The 18,683-nt window shown below is 37.9% G+C and overlaps 1 protein-coding gene across 3 annotated transcripts in view; it reads left to right on the forward strand.

Moving 5' to 3' along the window:
* Positions 1-18,683, forward strand: part of LOC126470586 (uncharacterized) — a 95,332-nt gene that overhangs the window by 66,453 nt on the left and 10,196 nt on the right. For 2 of the 3 annotated variants that reach the window (XR_007586254.1, XM_050098542.1), the window contains one exon: positions 201-463. Coding sequence is in view for 2 of the 3 variants with exons in the window: in XM_050098542.1 (XP_049954499.1) it covers positions 201-213 (13 nt within the window). In the remaining variant the exon portion in view is untranslated. Of the gene's footprint in view, positions 1-200; positions 464-18,683 lie in introns of those variants that run through there. The other variant, XM_050098544.1, reaches the window with a different exon arrangement.

Genomic DNA, 18,683 nt, shown 5'->3' on the forward strand with positions numbered 1-18,683 from the left:
TTAGGTAAAATGAAATTACAGCAATTATATGGAAGCTGAAGATATCTCCATAAGCAAAGTGAGGAAATTACCAACACAACCAAATATTACAGAATTATTGTAAGAAATGATGAGTTTTTTTAAAGGCAGAAGCAAATTGTCTCCCTCTGTCACTTTTTGATTATACATGGTACTGAACTACTATGGACACTCTGTTTCAGGTTGATGCAGTGACTGGAGGGTGTTGTACAAAGGGCACAGCATAAGGTGTGGAGCTGAAGCATGAGTGCAGTCTAATAACAGATACAGTTTCTTGAGTATAGAGAAACCCAAAACACACACTTGGAGTGAAGCCAGCGTCACAATGAGTGTAGCAGTAATATTTCTTTGATTTTGTGTAGTTTACTAATTCATGAAAAAATTTTATTCGTCATTGAGTAGAAAGCTTACATTTTATTGTTCAATATGCCTCCACATTTCATCATGTGTGTTCACATGAGTTTGCTTGATAAGATGTTTGTCAGAAAGGTTTTAAATGTTTTAGCTGCTTGTTCCTTATAGGCCAGCCACAAAAGTGTTAATGTTTAAAAAAATTCTATACTGAAATGCGTTAATGTCTTTACCATATTAGTAACAGTTTTTACCACTGGATCATCAAATATGTAGTAAAAATATTTTGCCTTGTCACATTATTTGGCTCTTCACTTGGCATATGTAAGACATTTTTTAAATTTTAATCTGTTTGTCTGTGTATGTCAATGAACACTCAAAATATGTAATTTGTTAAATCATCAATGCCGTAATGATGAAACAACTATTGTATGAAATATGGCACATATATTTAAGACTTAAGAAATTATTAATTCATTGCACGCAATTATGTATGCTATAAAATAGCACCTAGTCACTCAAGTATTATCTAAATTTTAAAATAAAACAGGAAAACTTTTATTGTTATATTTATGAATGATTCTTCTTATTCAATTACCCACTTCAGTGATATAATAAATGTTATAAATTGGGCTGCCATTCAATTCATTCCACTCTTACACTAAAATTTTTTTATAGGCTACATACTTTTCTCAGCTAATCACTCAACATGACTTAAGCTTCACTTGAAAACTGTGCAGGGCCACCTGTATTTAGCCATTTTGATATGATCAGAAGCTGTTTTCAATACCAGCAGATTTCCTACACTGTATTAGGTATCATAATGTCATGTATTTTTGTGTTTCCATGTTATTGTCCACCTCCCATAACCACACTATCTAAGTGTGTATGTTCACTTAATACATTCAAACCTTTCTTCCATTGATTAGTAACAACTATAATGCATGCCACTTTCATGTCTCCTACACATTATGTTCATTAGGATAGCGCATTGTCCATAGGGTAAATAAGCCATTTCACAGATAAATCCCAAACTTTCTTACTATTTTTATCATCACAATCATCAGCACTGAATAACAACTAATTATACATTTAACTATTCAGTCTAATAATTGCAGACCATTTTTGTATGGATGTCCAGTCATTGTTATTATTAGTTACATTGATGGAAATCTTGACCTGTTTTGCCTGTTACTGTCAAGAAAACAATGTAATTGGAATCTTAAGCCTATCGTGAATGGTGGAGTAGGGTTGGACAATGTAGAAAGAAAGCTATTTTTCTGTAAGTTGTGGCTCACACACATACAGCCAAAAAATAGTTGACATCATGACCTAGATAGCTATGTGACTCCTTTTTTTGAACCATTGATGCAAAAGTGTTTTGAAAACTCTGTACATAGTGGATATTGTCAGGATATGAGTTACATAAAAAAAAATAATAAAAACCAATGTTGATATTTCTAACTCTGTATGTCACCAAGAACAAGCTGTAACAGTGTTGATGTTTCTTAAGGGCAGTGGCCCCCTTTGATGAATGAAGTGTGTACATGTTCTGTTCCATAGATGGGAAGTAGTACATGCTGTACTTTGCCCGTGTGTTTATTGCATAACAGTATAGAGAGTTATATAGCATAAAGTCCGACACGATAACTGAATGGTCAGTGTGACAGATTGCCATCCTACGGGCCCGTGTTCTTTACCTGACTGTCAGAGATCTTCTCTGCTCAGGGACTGGGTGTTGTGTTGTCTTCATCATCATTTCATCCCCATCCAGCATGCAGGTGGTGGCGTCGAATGTAATAAGACCTGCCCCACAAGGAGCCACCCGGCCAATGACACCAAATGCTCATTTCAATTCCATTTATGGCATAAAAAATGCCAAATATTTCTATAAACTTTTGGGCCTTGGTGCATCAGATTATATGGCTAAAGTTCCTGCTTGTCAATATGCTATTAGGTATCCTGGTCAATGTTATCCCCACAAACATTTATTTTGTCATATGGTGTTTTACCTTTGAGAGACCAACTGTTTTAGTTGAATATCACTGAACAGAGGTCACATATAGACTAGCCATAGTGCAGTTACAAAAGATGCCATTTTTGAAGATATATATGAAGGACCCAGCTAAGTACACATGACGTAACAACACAGTGGCATATCTTGCAAAGAATAGTAATTGACATGTTGCATGGTGAAGAGATCCACCTGCATCACTATTTGATAATTCAACACCTGCATCCAGAAGATTACCTTCTACAGATGCAGTTTGTGGATGGATTCAACCATCATATTAACCGGATGATAACTTCTTAAAAGTTTTAATATGGTCTGATGAAGCAGTAGTAATGGATGAGGATAACTTCAATATGCATAATGCCACTATTGGTGTGCCGGCAGCTTGCACATCTCCTATAATCATGTATATCAGATTTGCTTTAGTCTGAATCTATAGGAAGTTGTATTTCAGGTCCCCACTTCCTAAATCAGTTGACTGTATCACCCATTTCATGCGGTTCTAGGCGCTACAGTCTGGAGCCTCGCGACCGCTACAGTCGTAGGTTTGAATCCTGCCTTGGGCATGGATGTGTGTGATGTCCTTAGGTTAGTTAGGTTTAATTAGTTCTAAGTTCTAGGTGACTGATGACCTCAGAAGTTAAGTCACATAGTGCTCAGAGCCATTTGAACCATCACCCATTTCTCATAAACAATTTGCCTGAGGTGCTGGAAGATATTCCGTTTCACATTCTGAGGAGGTTGTAGTTACAACATAATGGGGCACTTGCGCACTCTGGAAGCAATATGTAGAGCTATTCCTGGAAATGGGTTAGTTACATAAGTCCAGTTTCATAGCCTCTGTATTTGCCTAATTCCTTTATATTTGTTCCTCCTGAGGCACTTGTCCTGGTGTGCAGATTTATTCTATTGGCAAGGAATGTACAAGACCTAGTAAAGGAACATCTAACTGCTCATGTAACTGTGTATGCAAGTATGTCTGAAATATTGCAGAGGAGCATGATCCAGTGAGTTTCTAAATGTTTGGAAAATGCAAGGAGGCCACTTTGAGCAGTTGATATTAAAGTCTTTCGAAATAACATTATTTTAAAAAAAATTTCTCCACATTCAGAAATCTCAAATATGAGTTATAATATGCTTCTGAAGATAATCATTATCTTCTTTATCATATATTATACTATGAGAATCTGCTTTGAAGGCAGTGTATGTTTCATCAAAGACATGGTGTTGTGATAGTGTATTTGTACTATCTTAGCAGGCTGCAAATGTATTTCACCTTGCAGCTTATGCTGAATGTAGTTTGTATGTTTAACTTTTTAAATGATTTTTGTCCTATTACAGATAATTTTTGTTTAATATTATTACTATTATTATGTTTGCTATGCTCATAATTAAAATATTATAGTTGCAGGATATATATGGTTTAAAATATAGTGTATACTATATTATCATAGGAAAGGAAATAAAAGAGGACACCAAAATCGAGTTTCAAGGATCTCTGTATGCAGAATCTGTGTTGTTTGCCATAGATGAGATTTTTTCTACAAGCAGGTCATAATCGATGATCAAAAAATAAATTCCATAGTTCTGCATCAGACAATATGAGCCTGTTAAAATCTTCATCCTCCAACAAACTTTTTCTTAAAACTGTTAGCGGCTAGCAATTGTCTAATTGCTTAACACAGCATCATTAGTTTTTCCAGTAACCTGAAATGATCTGTTGATAGAAGGGGGCAACTTCTTTTGCATGAACTGTATAGAATATTAACAGTACTTATCAATCCCCAATTTCTTGACACAAGAGGACAATGTAGGTGCGTGTCTATTCTGTGATGACTACAGTATTATCTGGCATTGTGGTTTTCAGGCAAGGAGCAAATGATGAACTGTATTACAAAGTTCCAAAGTGAAAAAAATTTGAAAGACCAAATTTGATACTTCAGCTTTATATCTATCATCAGACACCTTCACCCCAATATCGTTACTGAGCAGTTGAGTATGTAACTTTGAACCACTTACTTAATTTGTGACAGACCAAAACTAATTCAGATACTTGGTCAGTTGGAATAATAAAGTTTTGCTTTTGAGTTCACTGAACACATCTTGAACTACTCTCCTTATGTTCAGTATCAAAATGTTGACCAGGTTCAATGGTATGTTGTGCGTCTTAATTATAGCTGTGAGCAATGACACAGGAAAAATTATATGGAATACGACAAGAATTATAAACAAAGAAATTAATATTCTCTAGCAGCTCAGTCCAGTGAAATGAATAAAGGTCATTACAATTCTGTCTAAAGTCAGTATAGCTGTCAGAATCTCATCTGTTCAAAAATGTGTGGATAGCCATCTATCTTGAACATACAAGGACATTGCTTCAGTTCGTAACATTTTCGTTTCTTATGATGGTATTCCAGATGCTATAGATTTTTTTACTGATTGCCATTTTTTATTTGTAGTTCACTGTTACTATTTGAGTTTACATATTGTCATTTTTTCATTTGGAGATAGTGAGTGGAGCTGTGGACACTAGAAAATGGAATGCCATGTGGGAACATTTCTGACATATTCTTCTTTTTTGAGTTCAAAGAGAGGGATAACAGGAGTGGAGACAGCCAGAAACATTTGTGCTGCGTATGGGGATAGTACCATTGGACAAAGTATGGCAAGAAAATGTTTTTCCCATTTTAAGGACGATTGTTTTGACATTAGTGACACCCCACGTTCATTTAAACATGTCAATCTACAGTCACCCACATCAGTGTACTTGAGAACTGGCAAATTTGATGAACTGTTATGATTCCACCATGTTGACACATTTCCAAAGAATGGGGATGGTTCAAAATCGAGTGTATGGGTACTGCATGCTCTAAGCCAAAATCACAAAAATCAGTGGGTGGTCATATGTGCATCTCTGCTCGCTCATCACCAGTTGGCTCATGAACAACACCAACCATTCTATCCTGCATCATTACTGGTGATGAGAAATGTTGTCGTTATGCTAACATAAAGAAAAGAAAGGAATGACTGAGCCCAAACAGAGCAGCAAATCCCTGCACAAAGACCTAAGTGCATCCACAGAAGATAATGTTATGCATCTGGTAAGACAGCGATGGTGTGATGTTCTAGGAATTGCTTTCCCAAGGTGTAACCATCACTGTTGACATTTATTGCCAACAGCTGAGATTTCTTGCAGACACAATCCATGCACAGTGATAAGGAAGAACACGTGAAGTGATGCTGCTCCACAGTAACGCCCGCCAGCATTCTGCTAGACTGACAAAAAACACCACACAGGTCTTGCGACCTCAGATTTTCACCTTTTCCACTCTCTGTTGAACAGCCTTCAGGAAACGTCCTTTCTGCATGAAAATATGCTATGAAAATGGTTTGATGAGTTCTTCAACTAAAAATCACATAATTTCTATAGTCGCAGAATCAAAGAGTTACTACAGCATTGGCAGACTGTTGTAAATAGTGAAGGAGCATACATTAGAGATAACCAAAGTCTATGTTCGAATTTATTCATCAACCCAATATATGCTAATTGGCAATACCAAATATCAAGGCAAAAACTTTATTTTTTATCCCTGTTAATGTAAATGACTTAAAAATAAACTTACAGAAATGGTGTACTGGTTACAAAAATTAAATTGAGATTTTTATTCAGTAAAAGGACACTGGCTAATTCATAGTGATCATGGATTAAGTGTACCTTATCAGTGCTAATTAGCCTCATGTTATTGTAGAGGATATCTTAAGTATGATGGTGTTTCAATCTTTATCAAACAAACCACTAATTTAGAATATGAAGTGTAGAAGCAGTTTTTGAAGTTTCAAAAATGCTGATTCTAAGTCAGGAACTAATAGCTGTATCACATAACACTCTCCTAGTAATAACATAGAATTATTTCTAGAAAATCTTGAAAGAATGATTATAATTCTCTTAAAATACTATAAAAATTTTTAAAAATGATATACCAGGAAGGAGCTACGTAAATTGGTCACAAATTGAAATTCATACAGGTTGTTGTTGTTGTTGTGGTCTTCAGTCCTGAGACTGGTTTGATGCAGCTCTCCATGCTACTCTATCCTGAGCAAGCTTTTTCATCTCCCAGTACCTACTGCAACCTACATCCTTCTGAATCTGCTTAGAGTATTCATCTCTTGGTCTCCCTCTACGATTTTTACCCTCCACGCTGCCCTCCAATACTAAATTGGTGATCCCTTGATGCCTCAGAACATGCCCTACCAACCGATCCCTTCTTCTGGTCAATTTGTGCCACAAACTTCTCTTCTCCCCAATCCTATTCAATACTTCCTCATTAGTTACGTGATCTACCCATCTAATCTTCAGCATTCTTCTGTAGCACCACATTTCGAAAGCTTCTATTCTCTTCTTGTCTAAACTATTTATCGTCCTTGTTTCACTTCCATACATGGCTACACTCCATACGAATACTTTCAGAAATGACTTCCTGACACTTAAATCAATACTGGATGTTAACAAATTTCTCTTCTTCAGAAACGCTTTCCTTGCCATTGCCAACCTACATTTTATATCCTCTCTACTTCGACCATCATCAGTTATTTTGCTCCCCAAATACCAAAACTCCTTTACTACTTTAAGTGCCTCATTTCCTAATCTAATTTCCTCAGCTTCACCCGACTTAATTAGACTACATTCCATTATCCTTGTTTTGCTTTTGTTGATGTTCATCTTATATCCTCCTTTCAAGACACTGTCCATTCCATTCAACTGCTCTTCCAAGTCCTTTGCTGTCTCTGACAGAATTACAATGTCATCGGCGAACCTCAAAGTCTTTATTTCTTCTCCATGAATTTTAATACCTACTCCGAATTTTTCTTTTGTTTCCTTTACTGCTTGCTCAATATACAGATTGAACAACATCGGGGAGAGGCTACAACCCTGTCTTACTCCCTTCCCAACCACTGCTTCCCTTTCATGTCCCTCGACTCTTATAACTGCCATCTGGTTTCTGTACAAATTGTAAATAGCCTTTCGCTCCCTGTATTTTACCCCTGCCAAATTTAGAATTTGAAAGAGAGTATTCCAGTCAACATTGTCAAAAGCTTTCTCTAAGTCTACAAATGCTAGAAACGTAGGTTTGCCTTTCCTTAATCTTTCTTCTAAGATAAGTCGTAAGGTCAGTATTGCCTCATGTGTTCCAGTGTTTCTATGGAATCCAAACTGATCTTCCCCGAGGTTGGCTTCTACTAGTTTTTCCATTCGTCTGTAAAGAATTCGTGTTAGTATTTTGCAACTGTGACTTATTAAGCTGATAGTTCGGTAATTTTCACATCTGTCAACACCTGCTTTCTTTGGGATTGGAATTATTATATTCTTCTTGAAGTCTGAGGGTATTTCGCCTGTTTCATACATCTTGCTCACCAGATGGTAGAGTTTCGTCAGGACTGGCTCTCCCATGGCCGTCAGTAGTTCCAATGGAATATTGTCTACTCCGGGGCCTTGTTTCGACTCAGGTCTTTCAGTGCTCTGTCAAACTCTTCACGCAGTATCGTATCTCCCATTTCATCTTCATCTACATCCTCTTCCATTTCCATAATATTGTCCTCAAGTACATCACCCTTGTATTGACCCTCTATATACTCCTTCCACCTTTCTGCTTTCCCTTCTTTGCTTAGCACTGGGTTTCCATCTGAGCTCTTGATATTCGTACAAGTCATTCTCTTATCTCCAAAGGTCTCTTTAATTTTCCTGTAGGCGGTATCTATCTTACCCCTAGTGAGTTAGGCCTCTACATCCTTACATTTGTCCTCTAGCCATCCCTGCTTAGCCATTTTGCACTTCCTGTCGATCTCATTTTTGAGACGTTTGTATTCCTTTTTGCCTGTTTCACTTACTGCATTTTTATATTTTCTCCTTTCATCAATTAAATTCAATTTTTCTTCTGTTACCCAAGGATTTCTACTAGCCCTCGTCTTTTTACCTACTTGATCCTCTGCTGCCTTCACTACTTCATCCCTCAAAGCTACCCATTCTTCTTCTACTGTATTTATTTCCCCCATTCCTGTCAATTGCTCCCTTATGCTCTCCCTGAATCTCTGTACAACCTCTGGTTCTTTTAGTTTATCCAGGTCCCATCTCCTTAAATTCCCACCTTTTTGCAGTTTCTTCAGTTTTAATCTACAGGTCATAACCAATAGATTGTGGTCAGAGTCCACATCTGCCCCTGGAAATGTCTTACAATTTAAAACCTGGTTCCTAAATCTCTGTCTTACCATTATATAATCTATCTGGTACCTTTTAGTATCTCCAGGGTTCTTCCATGTATACAACCTTCTTTCATGATTCTTAAACCAAGTGTTAGTTATGATTATGTTGTGCTCTGTGCAAAATTCTACCAGGCGGCTTCCTCTTTCATTTCTGTCCCCCAATCCATATTCACCTACTATGTTTCCTTCTCTCCCTTTTCCTACACTCGAATTCCAGTCACCCATGACTATTAAATTTTCGTCTCCCTTCACAATCTGAATAATTTCTTTTATTTCATCATACATTTCTTCAATTTCTTCGTCATCTGCAGAGCTAGTTGGCATATAAACTTGTACTACTGTAGTAGGTGTGGGCTTCGTATCTATCTTGGCCACAATAATGCGTTCACTATGCTGTTTGTAGTAGCTTACCCGCATTCCTATTTTCCTATTCATTATTAAACCTACTCCTGCATTCCCCCTATTTGATTTTGTTTTTATAACCCTGTAGTCACCTGACCAGAAGTCTTGTTCCTCCTGCCACCGAACTTCACTAATTCCCACTATATCTAACTTCAACCTATCCATTTCCCTTTTTAAATTTTCTAACCTACCTGCCCGATTAAGGGATCTGACATTCCACGCTCCGATCCGTAGAACACCAGTTTTCTTTCTCCTGATAACGACATCGTCTTGAGTAGTCCCCGCCTGGAGATCCGAATGGGGGACTATTTTACCTCCGGAATATTTTACCCAAGAGGACGCCATCATCATGTAATCATACAGTAAAGCTGCATGCCCTCGGGAAAAATTACGGCTGTAGTTTCCCCTTGCTTTCAGCCGTTCGCAGTACCAGCACAGCAAGGCCGTTTAGGTTATTGTTACAAGGCCAGATCAGTCAATCATCCAGACTGTTGCCCCTGCAACTACTGAAAAGGCTGCTGCCCGTCTTCAGGAACCACACGTTTGTCTGGCCTCTCAACAGATACCCCTCCGTTGTGGTTGCACCTACGGTACGGCTATGTGTATCGCTGAGGCACACAAGCCTCCCCACCAACGGCAAGGTCCATGGTTCATGGGGGGGGGGGGGGGGGGGGGTTCATACAGGTATTGATGGAAAATACAAATTTGTAAACTTTGGCAGCCGATGGATGAATATATGATGCTGCAGCATAATTTCACCCTGCAGCTGGCAAGTATAGTAAACACAGGACATGCCAGTATCAGAGCATTAAGTCTTCGTGAATTTCACACTATGTAATCAAGTGGACAGTAACTATGCCTCACAGACAGGTGCACAAACAATACATGCAGATGTTAGCATTTCAGAGTGGGTATGTTGCTGGGCTCAAAGAAATTGGTGGGAGTAATTGGTGAAATGCTCAACATTTGAATAGTGGCAATGCGATTATTTGACAATTTCAGCAGGAATGGGTAAACCATAGTCAAACATAGTATCAATAAGGAAGTGGTCGAGCTAGGGAGATGACAGAAAGTGAAGACAGAACAATTCTTAGAGGCACTCAGAGCACTGGAAGCAACAATATCATCGATCTGACATACAACTGCTATTTCACTGACCACAACAACTATTAATAGATAGCGCACCGAAAAGGGGCTGAGGTCATGGTGTCCCTTGCCCCAAATGCCATTGACCTCTGTACACTAGCAAGCCCATTTGCAGCAGTGTTAGGTACATTCAGCCAGGAATTACAATGAATGGAGTAGAATAGTCTTCAGGGATGAGTAACACTTTGAACTGACGCCCAAAGAGCAGCAAATACTTGTCTGGAGATAACCTGGACAGCAGTAGGATATCAACTGGACTGTCGTCCACCATATGGCCTGACAAGTGGGTATGACAGGCTGGGGTGCCACTTCATTTCATAGCAGCCACCCTTTGGTTGCTGTCTGTGGTATCCTTAAAGCACAGTAGTACATCAACTATATTGTATGCGCCATTTTGTTGCCCTTCCGTGCAAGCCATCCTGAACTTACATTCTGGTGAGATAACACCTATATGCATACAATGAGAGTTTCTATTGCTGGTCTTCATGCTTCCAAACCATACGTTGGCCAGCAAGGACGCTGGATCTCTTACAAGTATAGAATGTTTTGAGCATTATGGACAGGGCCTTCTATCCAGCTCTGGATTTCGGTGGTCTAATGCACCAGTTGGACAGAATTTGCCACAATATTCCTCAGGAGGACAGACAATTCTGTCAATCAATGCCAAACTAAATAACTGCTTACAGAAGGGCTAAAGGTGAACCAATGAATTTTGGACTTCCTCAATTTGTAAAGCTCTGTCTCTCAAATAATTCATTCAGTTTTCCTGAAATTCTAATAATTTACTTCTCTGTAAATGCAAATCACATCTATCGATATCCATTCTATTTGGGTAATTCTTTCCTGGTGCATAATAATGGCAGAGTTATAATATTTAGTAATATTAACATAGACATTAGGTATAAGACTAAAAATATGTTGTACCTATTAGATATGTTAAGATCACTAGACTACTACTGTCTGTATGATAATCCCATCAGGCTCAATGAAAGCTTAGATAATATAATCTGCAACTTTCAACCAAGTAAAACTGTATTTAATACTACAGACCTCACGATTTCTGACCATGCTGGACGATGGCTTAGGCCCCCCTCTAAGCCACAAAACAGACAGTTCTTCACCTTAACTTGGAAGGGAAATCAGACCAAGCAATGAACATGAATTGAATCAGTTAAAAAACCATCGTAGATTCATCAACTGGGGTACAGTAGTCGATAATGTTATGTTTGCCAACGAATCAACACAGAAATTTTTAAAATTACTTGTAGAAAATCTTGTCACATGTCCCATCTATAACAAAAACCACACAAACAGAATCAGTCTAATAAACCTGAAGAACTGAGGGACTGGAACATGCCTCAGCTGAGCCAACTTAGTGAGGAAATGACTGAACACTGCGACAGATTGCAGCAGACTCTAGCTGAGAAGGAAGCTTACACAGCAACAAGAAGGATGTATAGATTAGAAATGAGAACAGTCAAAGGATACTTAATGACAACTATGTACTCAACTCAAAGTGTGAAGTAGAATGGAAAGTTATTAAAACAAAAGTAAGCTCTGAAATTAAACACAACATTTGAATCCAACCAGGCGCCTAAATGCACAATTTACCAGTCCTGGCACAAATAAAAAGTCTCGCTGAAGATGTAAATAATGCCAAATCTTTGGTCCCAGCTCTATACAGCAAGCTATTGACAATTTCTGATGGTCTTGTGTAACTTACCGAACAGTATGTGAAGCAGTTGTCAAACTTAGCAACTCAAAAACCAAAAGCTTCTATGGGTTCTCAAACTATGTAATAAAAACATTAAGAAAGAAATTTTACAGCCACTAACTCAAATCATCAACCAAATACTTCAAGACGGGATCTCTCCAGATGGCCAAAAACTACTATTTTAATACCTACTCATACCAGAGGTGATAAAGCATCCCCTAATAACTCCCATGCCATCTCACTCACACCAATAATACCAAAGATAATAGAATATTATATGTACTGACAGATGGACCAGCATTTCAATGAGAATACCATACTTAGCTGTTAACAACATGGTTTCTTTTAAGTTTAAAGAAATAACCTCTGAAACCCTTCTGAATTTGAGAAAAATGTTTGATACTGACTCCCACAGCATACACTAATCATAAAGTGCCAATACTACAGAATTGGAGAGAATGCTCTTCACATTACTGAGTCACATCAAAGCAAGGGAGAACAGTCACTAACTATACTCAAAGATCAGAATGCTGATCTGCTACAAAAGGAATCCCACATGGCTCAGTACTCTGTACTTTCTTATTAATTGTGTGTATGAATGATTCACCCTCATTTTTATCCTTTGAGTTCTTATTAGACATAGGTGATACAACTCTACTTATGCAAGTTGATGATCTGGAGGAGCAATGGACAATTGTATTATTGGTTTGAGATAAAGTGTTTACAAATTATAATAAAAGAGAAGTCATTGTTTTCAGTTTTAGTGTCTCCAATAAAGATTACAAAATAATTGACCTGTTGGGTTTCTACGTAGACCAGAAACTCAGCTGGATGAGTCACATAGAAAAACTGTGCTCGAAATTATCTTGAGTGATTTACTTGTTGTACAAACTGAGAAATAATTAAGCATAAACCTATTAGTGTATGGACATTTCACATTTTTCCACTCTTGCCTTACAAAAGGAGCTCTTCTACATGGTAACTGCCCCAGCTCAAAATTGTATTCAGATAGCAAGAAAAGGCTGCCAGATGTATAGCAGCACTTACCACAACAGAATCTTGTAAAGATTACTTCAAAGATCATAGTGTAATTGTAATTCCTAGCCTCTATATGTAAATTTGCCTTCTCAATGTTAAAGATAAATTATATGATTTTAACCTTAGGATGTCTGGCCTCGAACACAACACAAGAACTGGACAATCAATTGATACACTCACAGTAAGCTAGTTAAGGTTCACAATAGCCACAAATATCTAGGCCCCAGATTTTTCAGTAGACTTTCAAAAGCTGTCCATTGTCTTAGCTACAGTACATTTAAAACTGTTTTAGAAGATTGGTTTGAGAGGACAGCATGCTGCTCCATAAAAGAGTATGAGGAATCGAACTTAAGTGACTCAAAGTTCTAACTAATTACTGTCAGACAAAGTTGTAAGAAATCATTGCTTAAACGGTTATTGCGTATATAATTTTCACATACTAGGTAATGATGTTCCACTGATGTAAATATGATGAAGTTTTATGTGCCTCATTTCTCTTAGCCTTATATATAAATATTTCTACCAATAACATGTAAAATGTTTGAAGTGAACTAAACTGGATTCTGATCTCTATTCGCTAATGGTTCTCTCCTTATTCATATTATGTGACACAATTTTTTAATTAATGGATGGGTAGAGCCATAAAAAGATCGGTTTCCCCAATGCTGTATGTAGATTAATGGATTAATTTGTTTTTTTACCAGTCACACACAAAAAATAGGTGTAAGGCAAGACAAGTAGAGTCACAAAATTTGTGACTGTTCAAAGATCACAAGATATTTCTGAGAAGAGTGGTCAGTCAGCTTTCGGGCACCTCAAGGGTCATTAATGGAAATTATTCTTCTCCTGAGCCATATCAGTGACTTGAACGTCCATACTGATTTACATAAAACAATATTATTAACAAAAGAAGTACAAAATGCAGATACCCTACATGTAGTTAGCTCTTTCATAAGTCAGCTCAGTAAATTGTCAACAATATATCAATTCACTACAAACCCTGAGAAAACAATATTAATAAATTTCCATAATAGTCAAAGCAGTATTCTGCATTAACCTGCCATCGTCAACAGTCAACCCATTGTAAATAAAGAAGCAATAAGGGTCTTGGTAATTAGATAGAATGTGACCATAAAGGGATAGGCACATTAAATACATCAGTTCCAATATGTGAACAGACTGGTAAATTTTAATGTGTCTAAAGGGATCTAGGAACAAACAAATACTAATGTGTGCTTATCTGTATCTGGTTTGAAATTGGGTGATTTACCTAATTTTGGGGTACTGAATACACTGGTAGAATCAGTTTTTCTCTATGATGTCACATTTCCTAGATACACAGCAGAATAAAAAATGGTAATAGCAAAAATTGACACAATTAAGTCAAACAAAAATACACATTCAGAACCTTTTAAATCAACACTATTTGGTATGTATATATGGGCATGATGCCAATAAAAGGTCCAAATTAGTTCAGCACATATTTGCACCTTTAATCGTCTTTGGTTTTTTGAAAAATTCGATGCCAGAGCTTTCGTTTTGTTTGTTGTTTCGTCACTCTCCCTAACAAGACCTCAGCAGTAGTCACCCATTATCAAAGGGCTCCAATGGCCTTGGTGATGGTATTCTATGGTAAGAATGTCTTGGTGAAAGTGTTCTCCAGGCTCATTGCTTACGGCTCCCAAATTTTCCAGGAAGAAATCGAGGTGAGAATGTAGAAAGTGAATTGTAAGCAACATTCTTATAATTTTCTAACAGTTCTTTCATAATGGTAACATAGTTTTGTCTTTTCTGTTACCCAAAAAGCCCTTCAAAATTGCTTTAAAGAAGACCAAGCACCTAATTGGATATCTGTGAGTTTGCTATCAAAGCTTGGATTTTTCAGAAATTTTCTTATTTGTGGTCAAACAAATATACCCTCTGTCAGCTTTACCTCACTTACTTTGGGAAACTTTTCTTTTAAGGTATTGAAGGCCTCACCTTCTTTATTCAGAGCTTTGACAAAGTTCTTGATAAGCCTCAATTTGGTATAAAGGGGAGACAAAATGATTTTACTCCCTCCCAGGGGACACTGCCTTATAGTAGGCACTTTCAGTGCCGGGTGGGAGGGTTTGTGAGCTTCGGTGAAGTCGAGAGCTATGCCGGCGGTAGCATAGCTACTGGCAGGGTCTCCCAAGCCGGACTAGTCTCGACAGAGGAGCTAGACAAAGTGTGTCCCACAACATAGGGCAGGGAGGGCTCAAGAGGTGTAGTGAAGCCAGCTTCCCTAGAGGAGTAAACATCATAGAAATCCTGGTCCTCCAGGTTGGGGGTTGGGCATGGGGCTAATAACCCCATACTGTTAAAAAAAGAATATTATGGAAATTCAACAGAAGCCACGGAAACTGGATGGAAAGCATGTATCACGACCCCGATAAAGGAAACGGATAAAGGATCTAACTGTAGCATCGTGGAATGTGAGGACAATGCTTCAACTTGGAAAAATGAAAGAAATAGCCAATGAAATTTTAAAATTCAAATATGATATTGTAGGGCTACAGGAAATAAGATGGCAGGGGAATGGGCAGATAGATAAACCAGATTACTCATTGGTATATAGTGGACCAGAAGAAAGAACAGGCCAACTTGGAACAGGGTTTATAATAACCAGAGAAGTTAGGAAAAGCCTTCTAGAAATTGAACCGATAAATGAAAGGATGTGCAGACTCAGACTAAAGGTAAATTTAGGAATATATCAATAGTTAATGCACATGCACCAACAGAGGAAAAAGAGGATATAATTAAAGAACAGTTCTATGAAGACTTGGAAAAAGTATGCTGTGCAGTACCTAAATATGACCTGATGCTAGTAATAGGAGATTTTAATGCAAAAATAGGAAGGAATGAACATCCGTATGGAGTTCCTGGAAAATTTTCACTACATGAAGAAAACAATGAGAATGGAGACTTACTATGCCAATTCGCAGCAAGGAATAATATGATTATTAAAAGTACCTGCTTTCCACATAAAAGGATCCATCTGGGTACTTGGAAGTGTGCAGCCAATGGAGTAGTCAATCAGACTGACCATATTTTAGTGATTGCACTCCACTCCACGTCAGTTATGAATGTACGGAGCTGCAGAGGACCAAACTGTGATTCAGACCACTTTTTGATAAAATCAGTCTTGAGAGAGAAACTGTCACTAACAAAGGGCAACAGAATGGGAAAGATGATGAAATGGAATACAGACAAACTGAACATCCCTGATGAAGTAAAAAAATACCAAACAACACTAAGCAGAAAGTTGAGCAATGAAGAGACCACAGTAGGAGCAGATGAAAGGTGGAACCGGTTTGAAAAAGCCATTAAGGATGCTGCAGAGGAAATAATGAACAGAAGAACCCAGGAGTGGTTTGATGAAGATTGCAGGTCAGCAATAGAGGAAAAGAACATGGCAAGAACAAAAGTGCTACAGAGAGAAACCAGAAATAATGTGGAACAATATAGAGAATTAAGGAGAAGAGCTAACAGACTCTGCAAGAGAAAGAAAAGAGAGTGGAATAAGAAGAAATTTCAAGAACTTGAAGAACTAAAGGAACAGAGTGATATAAGAAAGTTCTATCATGCCATAGGCAAAATGAAGAATAGATTCCAACCAAAAACAACGGCCTGTTCCAGTAAAGATGGGAAAATGATAAGGGAGGAAGAACAGATAGTGGGAAGATGGGCAGAGTATTTCAAAGATACACTAAGCACCAGCCTAGAAGATGAAGAGACAGCTGCACAGGAGGGAAGAGTGGAGCTGGAAGTAGACAATGAAACCAATGAGGCAAGAAAGCCAACACTACAAGAGATCTCCCAGGCTGTGCAGAAGTCAAAAAACAACCGAGCCCCTGGGGAAGACAGTATATTTGCTGAATTAATAAAAACTGGTGGTGAGGCTGTAATAAAGGAACTGCACACATTAATATCAGATATATGGGAAACAGAAACTATGCCAGATGATTGGAAAATTGGAATAATAGTCCCCATTTATAAGAAAGGGGACAGAACAGCATGTGAAAACTATAGAGGTGTAACACTCCTAAGTACAGCTTATAAGATCTTCACAAGTATATTAAACGAAAGGATACAGAAGTGTGCAGAAGGCATACTAGGGGAATATCAGTGTGGCTTTCGACCAGGCAGAGGAACAACTGATCAAATATTTGTGATGAAGCAAATGATGGAAAAGTTCTATGAATATGATATAGATCTGCATTTCTTATTCATCGATTTCAAACAAGCCTTTGACAGCATAAATCGGCAAGAACTATACAGAGTACTGAAAGAAGTTGGTATATGTGCTAAATTAATAAGACTAATCAGAATGACAATGACAGAGACAAGAGCAAAACTAAAGGTCCTTAGCAGAACAAGTGATAGCTTTGACTTTAATAAAGGTGTGAAGCAAGGGGATAGTCTCTCCACTGTCCTATTCAACATAGCCCTGCATAGTGCAGTAAATAAAATCAACAAAAGAGGCACCATATTTATGAAAACTAGCGAGATATGTGCATACGCTGAGGATATTGCTATAGTAGGAAGAAATACCAATACACTCCTAGAAACATACTGGGCAATGGAAACAGAAGCCTTGAAAATTGGCCTCATAGTAAATGAAAACAAAACAAAATATATGGTAATATCACAATCTGAGGCCAGAAGAACCCCTAAAAACCTAAACATCAATGGGTAATGCTTCAATGGAGTGTCCTCTTTTAACTACTTGGGAGCCCCAATAACAAATGATAACAGTATTGGAAAGACTATAAGGGAAAGAATACAAGCAGGAAACAGAGCTTACTTTGCAAATATGCAGCTTTTCAAAAATAGCCTTGTTACAAGAAAAACTAAACTGCTAATATATAACTCCCTAGTCCGCCCAGTTATCACATACGGCTCAGAGGTATGGACATAGACAGAACACGATAAAAATGCTCTAAGAAGCATTGAGCACAAAATACTATGCAAAATCTGTGGGCCAATAAGGGAGGAAGAAGGCTGGAGAATACACTACAATGCCGAATTACAAGAGTTAATAGAAGGCAGGGACATAGTAAAATTTGTGAAATCACAGCGAATACGATGGCTAGGACACTTGGAGAGAATGGCAGAGAATAGAACTCCTAAGAAAATGATGAAAGGTATGATCCATTCAGTTAGGCGAAAAGGGAGACCTAGAAGAAGATGGATCGATGAGGTAATAATGGATATCAGCAATATGGGAGTCCTGGGGTGGAAAAGAGCAGCAAATAACCGAGAAGTGTGGAGGAAGATTGTTGAAGTAGTCAAGGCTGACCAAGGGCTGTAGAGCTACTGAAGAGGAAGAAGATGAAGAAATGATTTTATCAGGCTCAACCAATGGGGTATTGTTCACATTTACGTTTCCAGGAACATATGACTTCCTTAGGCCATTCCTGGACTGTATAGGGGTTCATGGTGTCATGGCTGTCCCAAAGGCACAAAAAGCAGCAGTATTTCGTGAATCCAGCCTGTAAACCTATAAGGAGTGCAACAACTTTTAAATCACAGCAAAGCTGCCATTCATGATCCTCAAATTTGATTGCCTCTAGCAGCAAAGCTGTGGTTTCACAAGTTTCTTTCATGTCTACTGCGTGAGCCAAAGGTACCATAATGTGGGGTGAAGTGATACAGCGGGGTGAATTGAGACAAAATGCAACGTTTGCTATAACATGTCTCTGTAATAGCAACTCAAAG

This window comes from Schistocerca serialis, chromosome 3 (assembly GCF_023864345.2).
Source record: "Schistocerca serialis cubense isolate TAMUIC-IGC-003099 chromosome 3, iqSchSeri2.2, whole genome shotgun sequence".
NCBI classification, from domain to species: Eukaryota; Metazoa; Arthropoda; class Insecta; order Orthoptera; family Acrididae; genus Schistocerca; species Schistocerca serialis.